General features: G+C 46.2%; 1 protein-coding gene across 1 annotated transcript in view; it reads right to left on the bottom strand.

Annotated features, from left to right (window-relative positions):
• LOC147684258 (putative cation-transporting ATPase 13A4) overlaps positions 1 to 13,981 on the bottom strand; it is a 415,657-nt gene that overhangs the window by 59,385 nt on the left and 342,291 nt on the right. Inside the window, exon 26 of the mRNA XM_086944655.1 lies at positions 13,229 to 13,403. Coding sequence (XP_086800781.1) covers positions 13,229 to 13,403 — 175 coding nt within the window. The remainder of the gene's footprint in view (positions 1 to 13,228; positions 13,404 to 13,981) is intronic.

The following is a 13,981-nucleotide window of genomic DNA, read 5'->3' as shown; positions in this document are numbered from 1 at the left end:
AGGACAGGGCACAGCCAGGAAAGTACAGCCAGCCGGCTGCATGAAGCATTACTCAGGAAGAGTCCTTCAACTAATGCACCCCTGGCTGGGTGGAATGGATGTAATTTCCCTTTTTGCAAATTACACTTCTTTTTTTATAATTTACTTAAAATCACAAGAGATACTGATCCAGCACTTTGTGGTACTTTTTGTGCAAGATTCGTATTTGAATTCAGTAATAGTGAGCTGCAGAATAATAATACAAAAAATAACATTTAAAACGCAAAACAAAACTGAAATTCCTCAGTCATAATTTACTGAGCTAGCTATATTTTGCGCCGCTGGCATGCGCTGCTTATGACGTCACATAGTACATCACTCGTATAACGTTCAATGGCAACATTGATGGCATCACTGATGGCATCTCAAGTGGGCCTCCACAGTTGAATTTGCATAATTTGGGCATTTTTGAGTTCTGCGGAGAAAGCGGATTGACAAAAAGTCCGCGATCCAAGGCTTCGATGTATTTTTTGCTTGTTTGTGCTTTCAAAATGCGTGTTTGCAAGATATTTCCCCTTTGCGCATGCAAACAGCATTCGCGATCAGGAAAAAACATCACGAACGGGCGGAACAAGCAATTCCGTGTGTTCGCTGAACTCTGCGTGCTCGTGGAGATTTTTAACTGTTTCGCAGAGCTTTGCGGAGCGCGACTCCGCAAATTCCGCCCACCACTAATCTCAAGTGACATCCTTAAAGGCATCAGTGGTGACATCACTGATGACATCATCAAAGATCCTTCTTCTCACATAGCTCTATAAACTGCCTGGTTATTTAAAAACATGAAATAAAAGTAGTTATTAATGGGCCCATAAACATATGCAGCACAGATTTCCTTTACATACATATGTATATATGTATGAAATAAAAACCGTGTAGAATTGGAAACAGGTGTCATTCAGGATGGTAAAAGTTAAATGGTGCACACGTGAGCTACGAGAATTACCTGCACTCTATAACTTATGTATCAGGTAAGGCACACGTGCAAGCAGGGACTTCATTCCAACAAGGCAGCGGCTGATCACAACTAGAGTGAGGTGCAGTCGTGCGTTACAAATAGGTTTTTTCCTTAATCCAAATTCCTGTTCCCAAAACGTGTGAAAAACTAAAGCTTCTCCTTACAATATATTGTCTGCCTGTGGATTTCTGTGCATACTAAAGTTAAAGAGGTCTTATCACCTTATGTAGTGCTATAAACAATTTCTAAATAAACTGGAGGCTTATGAAGTGCACATATGTGTTTTCTTATATTCAGTGGAAATTCTGAGACGTTATACAGTGTTGTAGAATGTTTAATCTATGAGAGATTCACAGATGTTTCAAGTTGCAGTATGATTTTAAGTGTTGTTAAAACAGTTTACCCCCATTTCAGTAATATTTGTAGGGTACTTTTACAAGCCACAGACAGTTGTCCATAGGGCTTGGCTGTTCATGCCTTCTCATTGCCCTATTTTCAGATGTGAAGCGGTTCAGTCAAAATTCAGGGGCATATTAGCAAGGGCTTTATCGCCGCTTTAGCAGCACTTTTTGGCGCTCAAACAGCGAATATTTTATAACCGTATCTGCAAGCTGTCGCTAACAGCAGTTAGCGACAGCTTCCAGGCGGTTTGGGGCTTGTTTTGCATGTCAGCGATATTTATCGCTAATGACATGCAAAGTGGGGGTACCCAAACTGGTAGCGACTGAAAGCAGTCGCTAACACAGCTATCGCCTATTACCAACGCAGACGAAGCGATAAAAAAAATCGCACTGAGCACGATTATCGCTGGTATTTAACACCTGCTGGAAACCTGACTTACCTGTATTCCCCAATGGGAGGTGGATCTTCAGACTAAGTCAACCATGGATTTCCAGCGATAAACAGGCATTTCGCCGCTATTGCTGGATATTTTATCACAGTGGAGATAAACGTTGCTAATAGCATGTTTTCTCTGCTAAAATATCCAGCGATAGGCAGCAATAAAAATAAACGCGCTGAGCGTGTTTTGCGATAAATATCGCATGTTCTTGCTAATATTTCCCACAGTGTCTTATGAGGTTTAATGGGCCGATCTAATTCAGGTAAATATTGACCAAACACTGTTTTTGAAGTGCATTCCACGTTTTTTGAGTTGCTCAACTTGTTAATGTCTACAGAGCAATTAAACAAGCTTTTAAGTTTTTTATGTACCTCATACCAGCAAAAAAGATCATAATATCTATACAGTATGGGTGATTTCAGAGCTATGGTTCATATTCTGCTTATTCCAAAAATGTTACGCTAATTAGTACTACATATGTTATAACATAGGTTATGAAAAGGATGATCTATGTGAACCTGACTGCATACCTTCCAGTATGAAAAGCGTATATCAAAAGTTTATATCCGTTATATGATGTCAACGTTTACCATCAATCTATGTAACATATTTGAAGTAACCTCTTTAGTACTCTCCTGATGACATGTCCAGATTTTCAGAAAGACACATTTTTAACAAATTGGGTATTAGTTGCTAAGGATGTGAGTCCTTCACAAACAACAAATCAACAATGTCCTCTTTGCTGTGGACCTGGTGCCCCAGTGCAGCTCTAACTCTCTCAGGGCGGGGCAGCAGAGCGGTCCAAGGCCTACTCAGGGAAGGTGCTTTGGGCTCGTACAGCCAACCCGCCGTACACAACAACAATCATAAAATCATTTTCCAGTCAGTGTCTTTTGTTGTAAAACTAAAATGCATATTTTTAAAGCACATTTGCCCTCATCTCCTTGCACAAGAACACACGGGTGCGACACAGAACGCCCCTTGACTGTCTCTGCAAACTTTTCCACCACAGACGGCATGACGCAAGGATGCTTTATCGTACCCCTCTTGTTCAATCACTACACAGCCGACCTCGCGAGACCAAAACTTAAGTTTAATGGAGACAAAATCCTAACTTTACGACTTTCGGTATTCACAAAGGGCATTTAGGAGTACTAAAGTTAGGATTTCTAACTTTAATACTCCTAAATGCACTTTGTGAATATCGTAAAGTTCGTATGTTGTCTCAGATTACTTTTGTGAATCGGGCCCTTTTAACTTTTTTTTTCTTTTTTATTGTTCTGCTAAGCTTTTTGATTTCCTGATCTATAATGAGTTACCTTATGCGTAATGTTTTCATTTTTTTCTTTTTATTGCAATATCATTGGTGTTTTCTGTGTCTGTGCGGAGTTAGTGCAGTTGATACTCAGTGTAGCTCTTTGTGGCAAGTAAGAGCTATCTTGGTATCTTTTTGTAGTAGAAACATCATTGTGTGGTTTGTATTCATAGATTCTTCGCAGATCTTTATATTTCAACAGTTGTATTTACCGTTTGATACAGCCAGAGTATGTTGAGTTCTAATTTGATGCAGTGTTGTTTATAGTTGTCTGTTTATTGTAACAAGTTTATTAGTAAGCATTTTGGCTGTTCACAGGCTGATTTCTTGCATGTTATTGGTTGGCTTTTTGGATCAGCCTACGCACATGGCTGTGAGACTGACTCGGCATCTGAGGCAGAGGGTCAAGTGCAATATTCTATGAGTTCATTTTCTGTCCAAGAGGAATCATTAGATGATGAATCCACTATTAGTGCAGATGAAGCGCCTCATTTGGAGAAAGGCATTGATACGCTTGTGGTGCAGTAGGGTTCCCAGTGGGAGTACTGAACCCTGGATTGCCCCGTACATGGTGAGGCCTGCTTTGCCTGTCTTTAGTGGTGTTCCAGGATGTAGAGTTACTATAGGGACCTTTTTGTCTATCACTTGCTCTCGGTTCTTTATTGAGGACGTGTTTCTTGATGATATTGTTGAACATTCCAATTTATATACAGAACAGTTTTTGATGGGCAGTAGTGCCACACTTAAGACCCACTCAACAGCTACCCGGTGCAGTCACTCAAATCTCCATGAGATAAGACAGCTCTAGCATTTAAAGTTTTTGGTGCAATTGCTAAAGAAGCTATCTTTGTCATTATACTGGTCTACTACTTCCTTGATGGCAACTACTATTTTCCAGCAATCATAAGTAGAGATCATTTTTTTTTCCCACAGTGGATGCTGCATCATGTGGATAATGCTACAGCGTTGCCACAAGATTATCTGATTGTGACTGTCCCTTCAAGATTCAGTCTGTTCTTGACAATCACACTGATCGTTTCTCAGGAGTCTATGTGCCAGGTTAAGATATAACTGTGGAGAAGTCTCTGGTACAGTTCAAGGCCTGTTTGGTTTTCAAAAAGTCTAAATGTAATGGGAGGTACCCTTTTGTGGAAAAGGAATGGGTGAATAGGTTTAAACAACAACAAGTTTCCTTTTCCGAATCATATATTTAGAGGGAAGAAAACTACTCTCTGGTCCCTGTTCTGAAATAGAAATGGGGGAATGGTGTAGGGCCCGATTCACAGAACTAACTTAAGACAAACTCCTAAACTTACTACTTTTGGTATTCACAGAAGTTAGGATTTTGTCTTAAGTTTGTCTTAAGTTTGTCTTAAGACAAAATCCTAACTTCTGTGAATACCAAAAGTAGTAAGTTTAGGATTTTGTCTTAAGTTAGTTCTGTGAATCGGGCCCGTAGAGTCAAGGCTTAATCAAGTTACCAAATTTACAAAACTACTTACTTATACATTGGAATTGTGTATATAAAGCAAATTACATAAAGCTAAACAGCGGGATTCGATGTGTATATTATTCAATCACCAGTACATTTGGAAAGGGGCGACCACTCGGTCCCCCCGAACGTATGGCAGAGTGCCTCGATCCCCCCGGGAAGCCATTTTGGGCGGGAGGCGCGTCTCGGCTGGTATGCCCGAAGCGGCGTAGCCGGGGCGCGCTTTTCCCGCCCTTGAGTGGGCTGGCCTAGACACTGACGCCGCCGGCCACGCCCTCGGGGCAGGCAGGGGCGGGTTTACGCCCGCCCTGAAGATGGATAAAAGGAGACGCAAGACCAGAAGACATCCTCTTGTTCCTGTGCTCTGAAGCTGCACCTCCTCGCTGCACGTGAGCTCGAGACGGAACGAAGAGCCAATTTTGAGCGTTTTAATCGTTCTTGTTTGTTTTTCAGTTACTTTGTTGGAGAATGCCGAAGAAGGTTGGAAAGCGCATGAATACCGACCAGATGCTGCGTGTTCTCATGAAGGAGATGTCCGAGCTAAAGAAGCGGGTGGACAAGAATGAGGAAAGGGGTCCAAAACGTCCTTTGGCGGGAGCAGCCCCGGGAGGGAAAAACAAGAGGCCCAGGAGGGGGGCAGCGGGTAATGAGATCCCCGGTCCCAGTGCCCCGCTCGAGGCCCCAATTCCCGTGCCAGAGGAGGGGAATCTGATCACCCCCGTGTCCGAGGATGATATGCCGCCCGAGTTGGCAGCACAATTGGCAGCGTGGTTGGGTAAAGGTAACGAGGGCGCCACGGCTGTCGAAGCGCAGGCGCTGATAAAGCAATTGCGTGAGAAACGGGAAGCAGCCAAGGTGCCCGTGCCGGCTGCAGCAGGGGACAAGACACCAGGGACGATTGCGACCACAGAGGCAGCGTCAGGTGCAGGTAAGCGGCCATTGCCGATCGCGAGGGATGAGTCAACACCCTCTCGGAGAGAAAAGTTGGGGCAACATGTTCCTTTGGCAATTAAGGAAAAGATTTGGGCGGGGGAGTATGTGAACATTTTTTCATTGCTTGTTGATCATTATGAGGTGGAGCATGTAAAGAGTCAGAAGGATCTCATGCATCCGAGTGTTTGGCGCGCAAAAATGGCCGCCTTTAAAGTGAATGAGAATATCGGCAATTGGGGCAATGCCTGGGGAATCTTTACATCAATCTTGGGGGAACGTAGACCTGAGTTGCTTTCCGAGTTCCCAATCTACCAATCACGAATCAGGGGGTACTCGACATCGCACCAGGGTAATCATTGGTTTTGTTACGATAATATGTTCAGAAAAGAAAAGGAGCATAATAAAAGTTTAACCTGGGATTGTTATGATGCCTTGACTTGGGATAAAATGAAAGAGTCAGGAATGTTGAAAATGCCGTTGGTAGGAAGTAATGTGGGCGAATCCTCCCGACAATATGCGGGGACGCCTTTTCGATCAGGTTCGGGTGCCGACGATCACTCGAAACCTACCGGCAATACAGGAAGAAAGGGTTTCTGTTTTAATTACAACAGAGGTAAATGTACGAGACCGCAGGGATCGTGTAAATTCAAACATGAATGTAGTGGTTGTGGGTCGTCCCATCCTGAGGCCTCGTGCAGAGCCAGAACGGGTGATAACGGGGGGAGAGGAGGTGCCAAACAGGTCTAATATAGTCCGAGGGGCGCCTTTACCCACTCCCATTGATACCCTGGCAATGATTCCTTGGCTCAGTGACTACCCGGATCGTACTTCTGCTGGGGTGCTGCGAAACGGTTTTTCGTATGGTTTCCGCATCCCGGTAGGGGACTTTCAGGGTGTGGATAAGTGTAAAAATCAAATTTCCGTCTTGCAGCATACAACCGTAGTACAGGATAAGATCCGGAAAGAGGTGACTCGAGGTCGGGTCGCTGGCCCGTTTAGTGTACCCCCGGTCCAGAATTTTGTTTGTTCCCCCTTAGGGGTAGTCCCCAAGAAAGACCCTGGAGAGTTCCGACTAATTCATAATTTATCGGCTCCACGAGGTTTTTCCGTAAATGAGGCAATCGACCCAGAAGTGTGTTCGGTGCGGTACACATCCTTTGATGAGGCCGTAGCCATTTTGAATCGCCTGGGGCCCGGGGCGCTGATGGCGAAGTCAGATATCGAGTCAGCGTTCCGATTGCTCCCGGTACACCCAGACGACCAGCGTCTCCTAGGTTTCATGTTTCAGGGTTGTTATTACATGGATAGGTGTATGCCAATGGGGTGTTCTATATCCTGTGCTTATTTCGAGAAATTCAGTAGTTTTCTACAATGGGTCTTCACAAAGAAAACGGGTTTCCAAGATGTAATGCACTACCTTGATGATTTCCTGTTTCTTGGGGCTGACGGGGGTTTTGAATGTGGCCGGGCCTTGGCCGAATTTTGTGTGTTGATGAACCAGTTTGGTGTGCCATTGGCGCCGGGTAAAACAGTGGGTCCTACGACTTGCCTCGAGTTTCTGGGGATCGAGTTGGACTCCATTGAGGGGTGTTTCCGTTTGCCAGCCGAGAAAGTGTTGAAGTTCAGGGCTGCGCTGCAACTGTGTATAAATGCATCAAAAGTTACGCTGCAACAATTACAGCAGGTGGTGGGACAGTTGAATTTTGCCCTGAGGGTAATACCAATGGCCCGCCCGTTTTCCCGTTCAATTGCCCAAGCGATGGTTGGCCTTAAAGAAGGCCATCATCGCACGAGACTATCAGCCGAGATCCGCCAGGACATGCGTATTTGGTTAGCATTTTTGGCGGATTTCAATGGTAGAATCGTCTGGAATAAACCAGCCGTGTCTTCTGAAGAGCTGGGGCTGTGGACAGATTCGGCGGGAAGCGTAGGTTTTGGCGCCATTTTCGGCACAAAATGGTCGGCACAAAGATGGCCGACATGGTGGCATGAGAATGGTCTGACGAGTAATATTGCTTTCCTCGAACTGTTTCCCATCTTGGTGGCCTTGAGAACATGGCCTGATGGGTTCAAGGATCACTCTGTCATATTTTGGTCTGACAATATGACCGTGGTCGAGTGCATCAATAGTCAGGCAGCACGTTGTAAACTGATCTTAAGACTGCTTAAAGAAATTGTTTTACTGTGTATGCAATTGAACGTGCTATTCAGAGCAAAACACGTTCCAGGGGTGTTGAATCAGGCGGCTGACGCACTGTCTCGTTTTCAAATGCAGGCTTTTTCGGGTTTCCTTCCCTCAGCGGACCCGGAGCCGGCACCATTTCCCGAAGCTCTCTGGTCTCTAGGTGCCCCGAACTTCGTCACCTCGTGGGAGAGAGTCTAGCACCAAGGACGAGGAAGGCATACGAAGGGGCGTTTAGGGCCTATTTAGCCTTTTTGGGGACTGTTAGAGAGCGACTTTGGGGTCACGAGGAATGGGTAGTGAATTTCCTGTTGTCCTTACGTAGGGCTGGGAAATCGGTGGCTACGGCCCAGAGGCATCGTGCTGCCATTTCCTTTGTTGCCAGAGCACACGCTATCCAAGACCCTACAGCGTCTTTCGTTGTGCAGAAAGCGCTGCGTGGGTGGCAACGCCTGGAGGGTCGCAGAGTGGATTTAAGGCGCCCGATAGGTTTGGATAGATTGTCCCAGTTGTTGGCTACACTCCCTGCCACATGTTCATCTCAGTTTGAGGCGGTGCTGTTCCGAGCCGCTTTTACGCTAGCATTTCACGGGGCAATGCGGGTAAGCGAACTAGTTGCGAGGAACAAACTGGATGTGGCGGGGGGTTTGTGCCAGGAACACGTTCAGATCAGGGGAGAAACAATGACTGTCTCCTTTGTAAGGTCCAAGACGGACCAAGATGGGTTGGGTGACTGCGTCATCATACGCAGGATTCCTGGGTCCTCCATATGTCCGGTAAAGTGTTTAGAGGATTACCTAGCACGAAGGGTGGCATCATGGGGGGGGACTTTGTTAAGACACGCGGACGCCACCCCACTGACGAAATTTCAGTTTCAGCGGGTGCTTGCGATGTCAATTGCCGCTGCGGGCTTGAACCCGGGCGATTTTGGGACCCATTCCTTTCGGATAGGGGCTGCTACGGAAGCTACAGCCAGGGGTCTTAATGTTGAACAAGTGAAACGAGTGGGGCGTTGGTCCTCCAATTGTTATAAAAGATACGTGCGGTTGCACATGTTGTGAAGCTGTAATTATGTACTCTGTACTCACGCTTCTTGTTTTTGTTTGGTTTCAGTTACGCAAGCCTACGAGGCGGGGCGGACTACGCAGTCGACCCTACACCGGGCCAGCGGTCAGACATCACCGGCTGTGAAAAAGGAGGTGTGGGTCGTGGGCCACTCATACGTGAGGCGTGCCGCAGACGTATTCAAAGCAGGTGACTTGGTTCACGTAGCTGGGGAATACGGGTACAGGATGTCCTTCCACGGAAGGGGCGGTCTCTGTATTGACCAGTTTCAAACATTCTTTGAGGATTTGTTAGGGCGGACAAGGTCACCGCCGTCTATAGTTATAGTACATGTTGGGGGCAATGATTTGGTCACCATCGGTAGACGACTACTCCTGGAGGCAATGCTTTCCACTGTAAGTTGGTTGGCGAGGAGAGTTCCGGGGTGTACGATTGCATGGTCCCATTTGATTCCACGAAAGGTGTGGCGGGGGGCTATCTCTATACCTGCTTTGAATCATTCCGTTAGAAAGCTTAACAATAAAGTGAGTAGGTTGTTCCGTTCCAGGACATTGCATTCTATTTCCCATGGCTGTATTAATGATGACAGGATGTATTCGGGGGATGGTGTGCATTTGTCTTGGGTGGGGAATGAGTTATTCTTAGGAGACTTCTTAGCATGGTTAAAATCTTTGAAACATGACCTTTAGGTAGGAGTTTTTGTGGGGAGTCCGGATAGCCGGTCAACTATCCGGCCTTGTGGCGGTAAGGTCATGATCGGTGAGCACTAATTGGAAGATCCCTATGAGTGGGCGTCACCCAACACGGATGGGAGCGCTCGGGGGAGGTGGCCTTTGGCCCCTCAACGGGGAGGCGGTCCCTTCTAAGGATGGGTCGCCGAAAGAAGAGGAAAGGCGGTCAAGGCCCCTTCCTGTGTAGGAGGGGGTACAGCCCCCTCCTGGGGAATTTCCCGGGGCCAGTGACATCTGCGACGGCAGATGCGGTAAGTTGTGTGGGGTTGGGGGGAGGTCTACGATACCTTCTAGATACCTCACACGAGTTCGAACGACCTTTAAATGGCGTCGAGTTGATAAGTGCCCCCGTCAAGACAAGGGAAATTGTAGTAGTTGCACGTGAGTACGCCTCAGTGCGGTCGCCCCTCCCAAGTGGGGGGGGGTATGTCTGGTTAGGGATCTTGACACCGGTTACGACCTTGCCGTTGGCCCTTAAACGTTAGGATGTACAATTTCAATATTTCAAGTAAATGTTTTGTAGGATGTTAGATCGGCTAGGAGAACCTCTGTATTAGAGAATCTGTTAAAGTTAGCCAAACATCGCAATGTGGTATGAAATTGTACATTAATGTTTAACCGTTTTAATTTTTTGTTTTAATAAATACGGCCGGGAGGGTCACTCCCTCCCACTTCCAAAAACTTCAAGAACTGTTTCCGGTTTCCCTCATTTGGGGATTGTGTTGAGAGGGGGTGGCGGGTATCTCAGCCATATGGAAAGGGGCGACCACTCGGTCCCCCCGAACGTATGGCAGAGTGCCTCGATCCCCCCGGGAAGCCATTTTGGGCGGGAGGCGCGTCTCGGCTGGTATGCCCGAAGCGGCGTAGCCGGGGCGCGCTTTTTCCCGCCCTTGAGTGGGCTGGCCTAGACACTGACGCCGCCGGCCACGCCCTCGGGGCAGGCAGGGGCGGGTTTACGCCCGCCCTGAAGATGGATAAAAGGAGACGCAAGACCAGAAGACATCCTCTTGTTCCTGTGCTCTGAAGCTGCACCTCCTCGCTGCACGTGAGCTCGAGACGGAACGAAGAGCCAATTTTGACCCACCCACCAGCCCCTGAGGACAGCTAGTTTGTTTTAATAAAGTTGATCAGTTATTCTATTTCGTTTTCAGGTTGTTTTGGTGTTATGTTGATATTTAGTGTGTAATAAAGATTGGTGTAATTTTCAGGTTGTGTGATTAAAGAATTTCGGATTTAAGGTCCATTTAGTACAGGTTTTTTCGGTCATAGTGGCCAATGTAGTTTCATTTAAGTAGCATTTGTCGTATTTATTTCGGTCAGACGGTAGGCGGTAAGGTCATGATCGGTGAGCACTAATTGGAAGATCCCTATGAGTGGGCGTCACCCAACACGGATGGGAGCGCTCGGGGGAGGTGGCCTTTGGCCCCTCAACGGGGAGGCGGTCCCTTCTAAGGATGGGTCGCCGAAAGAAGAGGAAAGGCGGTCAAGGCCCCTTCCTGTGTAGGAGGGGGTACAGCCCCCTCCTGGGGAATTTCCCGGGGCCAGTGACATCTGCGACGGCAGATGCGGTAAGTTGTGTGGGGTTGGGGGGAGGTCTACGATACCTTCTAGATACCTCACACGAGTTCGAACGACCTTTAAATGGCGTCGAGTTGATAAGTGCCCCCGTCAAGACAAGGGAAATTGTAGTAGTTGCACGTGAGTACGCCTCAGTGCGGTCGCCCCTCCCAAGTGGGGGGGGGTATGTCTGGTTAGGGATCTTGACACCGGTTACGACCTTGCCGTTGGCCCTTAAACGTTAGGATGTACAATTTCAATATTTCAAGTAAATGTTTTGTAGGATGTTAGATCGGCTAGGAGAACCTCTGTATTAGAGAATCTGTTAAAGTTAGCCAAACATCGCAATGTGGTATGAAATTGTACATTAATGTTTAACCGTTTTAATTTTTTGTTTTAATAAATACGGCCGGGAGGGTCACTCCCTCCCACTTCCAAAAACTTCAAGAACTGTTTCCGGTTTCCCTCATTTGGGGATTGTGTTGAGAGGGGGTGGCGGGTATCTCAGCCATAGTAATAATCAACATACAAAATTAAAAACACTTGATCACGTGATTTATTAAAACATATATACTTGAGACCTAAAAATAAAATTACATTTCTTGGAAAAATATACACTTAAAAGAATGATATTCTTTTGAAACCAATTGTCGACGCGGCGGTTCGGTGTTCTACAATATCATCACCTTCTTCAGGACATTGATTTCAAATATAAAAACATATGATTGGTCAATTAAAGAAGTCTCCTTCAGTCAGTAACCTGTATGTTATTCGGTTCCTCTAGGATGACTGCTGATTAGAACTCCAGTGTTTCACTTCCTTAGGTGAATCACTTTATATTCTCTTCCGATATGATTTCAGGTTACTATGAGGCATTTCTTTAAGTTATGCAGACGGAGAAGCCAGAAGGAAGGACGTCGAATCCAGATCCTCTACTTTCAAAGTTTGAATCATACCAAACTCCAAAAAGAGACCCTCAATTAAAAAAGAGGTTGAAAGGAGGAATAAGCATAAAATCCCAAACTGAGAGCTGAGAGCCCCGCCTGCCACAATGTTAAAAATGCAGTATGCGCCCGCCACTGTGGCGGGCACATCCTAATACCCCCCACGGGACCCCCGCCCTTATGGCGGGCGGTCCCATAATCCGATAGGATGGCGGGCGGACAAAGTCCGCCCGTCCTCCTAATGACCCGCCAGGTATCAGTGTGAAGGAAGTGACTATGATGCGGATAGTGGTAATGTAGTAAAGAGGTGAAAGAACATGGAAGAGAGCTGACAGGTGGTCCTTTGGGATGTAAAAGGGTGGCGTCTGCAGACCAACAGGTAGAAAATAAGTGATGCTGGGTGGTGCACATTGGGCAGTGTGTAGGTATGGGGCTGAGGGCTGTTAAGAGTTGCAAGTACAATGAAGAGAGCGAGACTGGGTTTATGAACGATGGCGCTGATACCCAGTGAACTATGGAGAGTGACCGTGTGTTAATGAGGTCGTGCAGAAGACAAGTGAGATGCCATATGGACCAAAGTGAGTGCAAAAAAAGATGACGCTGATCCACTTTTAGGTGTGTGGACATAAAGCAGTGTGAGTTAGTAAATGCTGAGGATTAGTTTGAATGTGGTGGTAAATACCAACCAGGAGGCGTAGGCACACAACACAGAGTGGTGAATGAGGTGAAGAATGAGTACAAGGAGGTGCACACACATCAAAGAAGAGTGTGAATGAGGTGAAGAATGAGTACAAGGAGGTGCACACACATCAAATAAGAGTGTGAATGAGGTGAAGAAGGAGTACAAGGTGGTGCACACACATCAAAGAAGAGTGTGAATGAGGTGAAGAATGAGTACAAGGAGGTGCACACACATCAAAGAAGAGTGTGAATGAGGTGAAGAATGAGTACAAGGAGGTGCACACACACCAAAGAAGAGTGTGAATGAGGTGAAGAAGGAGTACAAGGAGGTGCACACACATCAAAGAAGAGTGTGAATGAGGTGAAGAAGGAGTACAAGGAGGTGCACACACATCAAATAAGAGTGTGAATGAGGTGATGCAGGGCAACCGTAAGCAGGTTTACATCTATATAGTAAGTCATCAATTGTTTACAAAGATCTTAAATTCCTTACCTGAATAAATTAGTTTTGCTGTACCATGGCTGCTGCTGGACCAGAAGAAAGGCAACAGTCAGGATGATCAGGCTGGCTAGGAAATTTACCACAGTGGAGACCAAAACAGGAAATGAGATCAGGTGCCTCAGAGGTCTGTTGGGAGAGAGCTCTGGGGATGCTTTGTTTAAAGTTACTGAAAGGTAAGAACAATATACATGTGTTTATAAAGCAATTAAATATCATTTTCAATTTTGAAACAAAGTTAGGGTGCTTTCTTATAAATGGACTTTCTTCTGCATTGACAATCCTACCATCAAAGAAACAATGATGGAAGTGACAGGTGATGCCAAACTACATATCCCAACTCCAGTGAGAATCCACATAGTGAGAGGCTCTCCAGGATATCTAAAAGAGTGTGGAGTATATGTGAGGGTAAGTGAGTGAGTGAGTGAGTGAGTGAGTGAGTGAGTGAGTGAGTGAGTGAGTGAGCGAGCGAGCGAGCGAGTGAGTGAGTGAGTGAGTGAGTGAGTGAGTGAGTGAGTGAGTGAGTGAGTGAGTGCATCAATAAGTGCACCAGTGCCAACAGGAAGGAGTGAGAACAATTATAGAGTTCTCTCCATCTTGGGAGGCTATGGGATTTTGAAGACCTCTGTGAATTTTAGTAGACTATCTCCTACAATTGTACTAGGTTGAGCTCAGTGGACCAAGAATTAGTAGGTGAAATCGAGTATGGATCAGAGTGGTCTGCTGGTAGTGTACAAAACAATCTTT

Source organism: Lissotriton vulgaris, chromosome 11, assembly GCF_964263255.1.
Source record: "Lissotriton vulgaris chromosome 11, aLisVul1.2, whole genome shotgun sequence".
NCBI lineage: Eukaryota > Metazoa > Chordata > Amphibia > Caudata > Salamandridae > Lissotriton > Lissotriton vulgaris.
The sequence above is the reverse complement of the archived record's forward strand: the minus strand, read 5'-3'. Positions and strand labels throughout refer to the sequence as shown.